The sequence below is a fragment of the Penaeus monodon genome, chromosome 19 (genome assembly GCF_015228065.2).
Source record: "Penaeus monodon isolate SGIC_2016 chromosome 19, NSTDA_Pmon_1, whole genome shotgun sequence".
Taxonomy (NCBI): Eukaryota; Metazoa; Arthropoda; class Malacostraca; order Decapoda; family Penaeidae; genus Penaeus; species Penaeus monodon.
In genome coordinates this window covers 45,195,783-45,199,034 of record NC_051404.1, presented here as the reverse complement: position 1 = coordinate 45,199,034, position 3,252 = coordinate 45,195,783, and the positions used below count along the sequence as shown (strand labels likewise).

Sequence of the window (3,252 nt, the reverse complement as noted above, 5' to 3'; positions counted from 1 at the left end):
TCACACCAGCATAAGTTTCAGATACCTTTACGTTACTTTCTATTTCCAACAGGGGACCCGGCAGCTATTCATACTAGCAGGTCAGAGGAACAAGGAGTACCTGACAGATTTCTTTACCTACAACATAGACTCTGACACTGTAACATATATTAGTGATGGATCTGGAAAAGATTCTGCCTCTGTACCTGCCGCTGGATTCACTCAGAAAGCAACAATAGACCCACAGTTAAATGAGATTCATGTTCTGTCGGTAAGTATGATTCATGATTTTTCAGTAGAATTATAATCTAGGCAGTTGCCATACACAGTAAGGATGATGTGAAAACTGGCATAGTACATTATAGAATTATAGTTGACATTTTAAGGAGAGTGAGATCAAGATGACAAAGAATTAGATTTGGAGTAATGTCATTCATTACTACTGACTTGAGGAAAAGTTGTAAAACTAGTTAAAGTTTAGTTTTTGATGATGGCTGTGGAGCTGATTTTGAAGATTCATATTACTGTGGAGAAAAAATAAATAGTAATTAAAAAAGAGACAAACATAGCAACGACATATACTGTACTCTCCATCAAGTTAAATGAATAACATGTATGCCTTGGATAATGCTCCTTTTTTAAATTTGAGGAGTATTGACTGTAGTTCATTGTTTTCCAGTGATATAGGTCTTTACAATTAACATCCTCCCTTCCAACAGTCACCGTGATACATGTTACATTTCCAGAGACGTACATAATAATGAATATTTTTTGACATAGTAAGTAGGCTGTCTATGGTAAGAAAAATTCTTTTCACTTTCTGTAATCTGAAATCTTTGCTATTTCTTAGTGAGCGGAAATTAGAATATTCATTCGTAATTTTTTTCAGAGTTCATTTTGTGGTAGTAAAGGATCAAATTATGATTTATTTTTATTCTCTATAACTAAAGGGGCGGTCACAAGAGTGTTTCTTCAACAATAAATCTCTCAAGTTCACAAAATCTACTATTTAGTCAGAAGTAGAAGTAGATGATATGTAATGTTCAGAAATACGCAAAACAGGCTTGGTAAGAGAGTCTGTAGTCTGATTGGAAAAGAATTCTCAACTGCAAAGATAGTAATAAACATATATATTTCAATTGATATGATTTTTAAATGGATATAGCATTCTATATCCTTAAATATTTAAGCCTGCTTATTATTCTTATGCGGAAATTCATTGGATAGTAGCTTCGACTTCATCATTGTTTACATGCACGTATCTTCCAAGTTCCTCAAAGGAGCTTGCCTACATCTATCCTCCAAACAAAGTTCTTTTTGCAGATTATGATACATACTTTTACTATTTCTTCTGTGCAACCAGGAACAAACTCACATTGTTTTAGTCATAGTTGAGCTACCATTTGTACAGCAGATAACAAATAACTTATGAGGAGGGCCACCCAGGCAATCGTAAACGCCATATTTGTTGCTGAGTTTGAGTGTATAGGTGATAGTTGGGAAATCACCCACAGGATAGCATCGAATGGCCTATTATTTCACAAATTGATTGCTGAAAAAAGCACTTGTGTGACCGTGCCTTAAGCTTATAATCATGAGTAATCTGAAAAAATTATATTCTGTACAATAAATCTCTGATCTTTGACCTAATAAAAAAAAAAATACTGCCTCTGTTGGATAGGGGATGTTGATTGCAAAGGTCATCACCAACTGGAAATTAACAAAGTATAAGCATGCAAAGGAGCAAAGTCAGCATGCTATTACAATAGTTAAAAAAAAAATCCTACTCAGAGTTATTTAACATACTGTTTGAAAAAGTATAGGACATCATATAATTGCTACTACTTATTTTTGAAAATGGAAAATCATGAGCACGCCACAAAATGTTTGCAATCTTTCGCTCCAGAGCTATAAATTCATAGAGCAAAATTACTCTATGAGTTCCTGATTTGCTTTGTAAAAATAGATTAATTTACAATGAAAATTCATTACTTTAGTCAGCAAGATCAAAGACAAATAGTAATATTAGATTTTGATCAATAAAGTAAAGTAAAGGCTAAGGGTTATCCATTATTGATGTAGTTACCTGTCGTTTTTAAAGCTAACTTGACATAGTATGATATATTCTCATTGTAGTATCACAGAAGTGAGGATTATGTAAACTGAACTATGGATGTAGTGTGAGATAAGGATAAAGAACCTGTGAAGTAGGCTTAGAGAAGTTCAAAATATGATATGGTATATGAATTTATTTATAATTGATGAAGCCAAAGAACTACAAAAGTAATTTTATTCACTGTTTGCAATGGTTACATTGCAAGGAGTTGGTTATTTCATACCATTTCTTTTACTTATATACCAATAGAATTTCCATAAACACAAATCATAATTTACTGCATAATTTTAACGAATCTTGTGACTGTTTTTCATTTTCTTGAGAAAAATACTAGAAGAGAATTCAACAAAAGGAAACCTTATTTTATTACAAAATTAGGTTTCTGAACAAGTTTAGTAATGCATCTCAATTCTTTTATTGCAATATTTCCTCACATAATATGATTTTGGAGTGAAAGTTAATGGTTAAACATATAAATTGTGATGTTTTGCTTTAACTAGCTATAGGTTGGATTTCTCACTGTAATGAAATATTTTTATATGGTACCTTAACTCCCAATATTTGCGATTCCTGAATTTCCACATGCCCCCAGCCACAATTTACCCATAATTTTCTGTTTTTACCGTGAGTGAATTTGGTCTTACATTTTCGGAGGACCAGAGAAAGTGTGCCTCATACATGATTGTCAAATTGTTCCTGAACAATAGAGCAACAAATTTGAAAAATGTTACCTCTTGCATGTTGTGTGAAATCTCAGAACATTTACAAAAAATATATAGCTGAGTAAAAGACAAAACAAATGGCAATGAAGCATACAGTTATATTTATGTTTATCTTAACTAAATATGTATGTAAAGGACATACAGAGAAAACCAAGATGATGAGAAGGAGATGATATGAAGAGAGAGGATGGGTATCTCAGATAATAGGGCAAGTAATCAGATGGTTAGTCTCTGATGGCTAAAAGGGGGTGTAGAGTCCCGTGGATATTGGTTGGGTAGAGAAACCACCCAGACACAAGAAAGGTTGATCAGGGATAATTCCTTTTGGCTACAAGGCAAGGAGGAAGATAGCCAATAGTACTAGATTTATTAGGTCACACTCCCTACATCCCATTTGTATAATTAGAGAACAGCCTCTCGGTTTATAAGAGCTGG

At 33.2% G+C, this 3,252-nt stretch overlaps 1 protein-coding gene across 4 annotated transcripts in view; it reads left to right on the top strand.

The window, feature by feature from the left end:
• LOC119585259 (muskelin-like) overlaps positions 1-3,252 on the top strand; it is a 23,302-nt gene that overhangs the window by 11,667 nt on the left and 8,383 nt on the right. For all 4 annotated transcript variants that reach the window (XM_037933930.1, XM_037933928.1, XM_037933929.1 and 1 more), the window contains exon 12: positions 53-250. In XM_037933930.1, the coding sequence (XP_037789858.1) occupies positions 53-250 (198 nt within the window). The remainder of the gene's footprint in view (positions 1-52; positions 251-3,252) is intronic.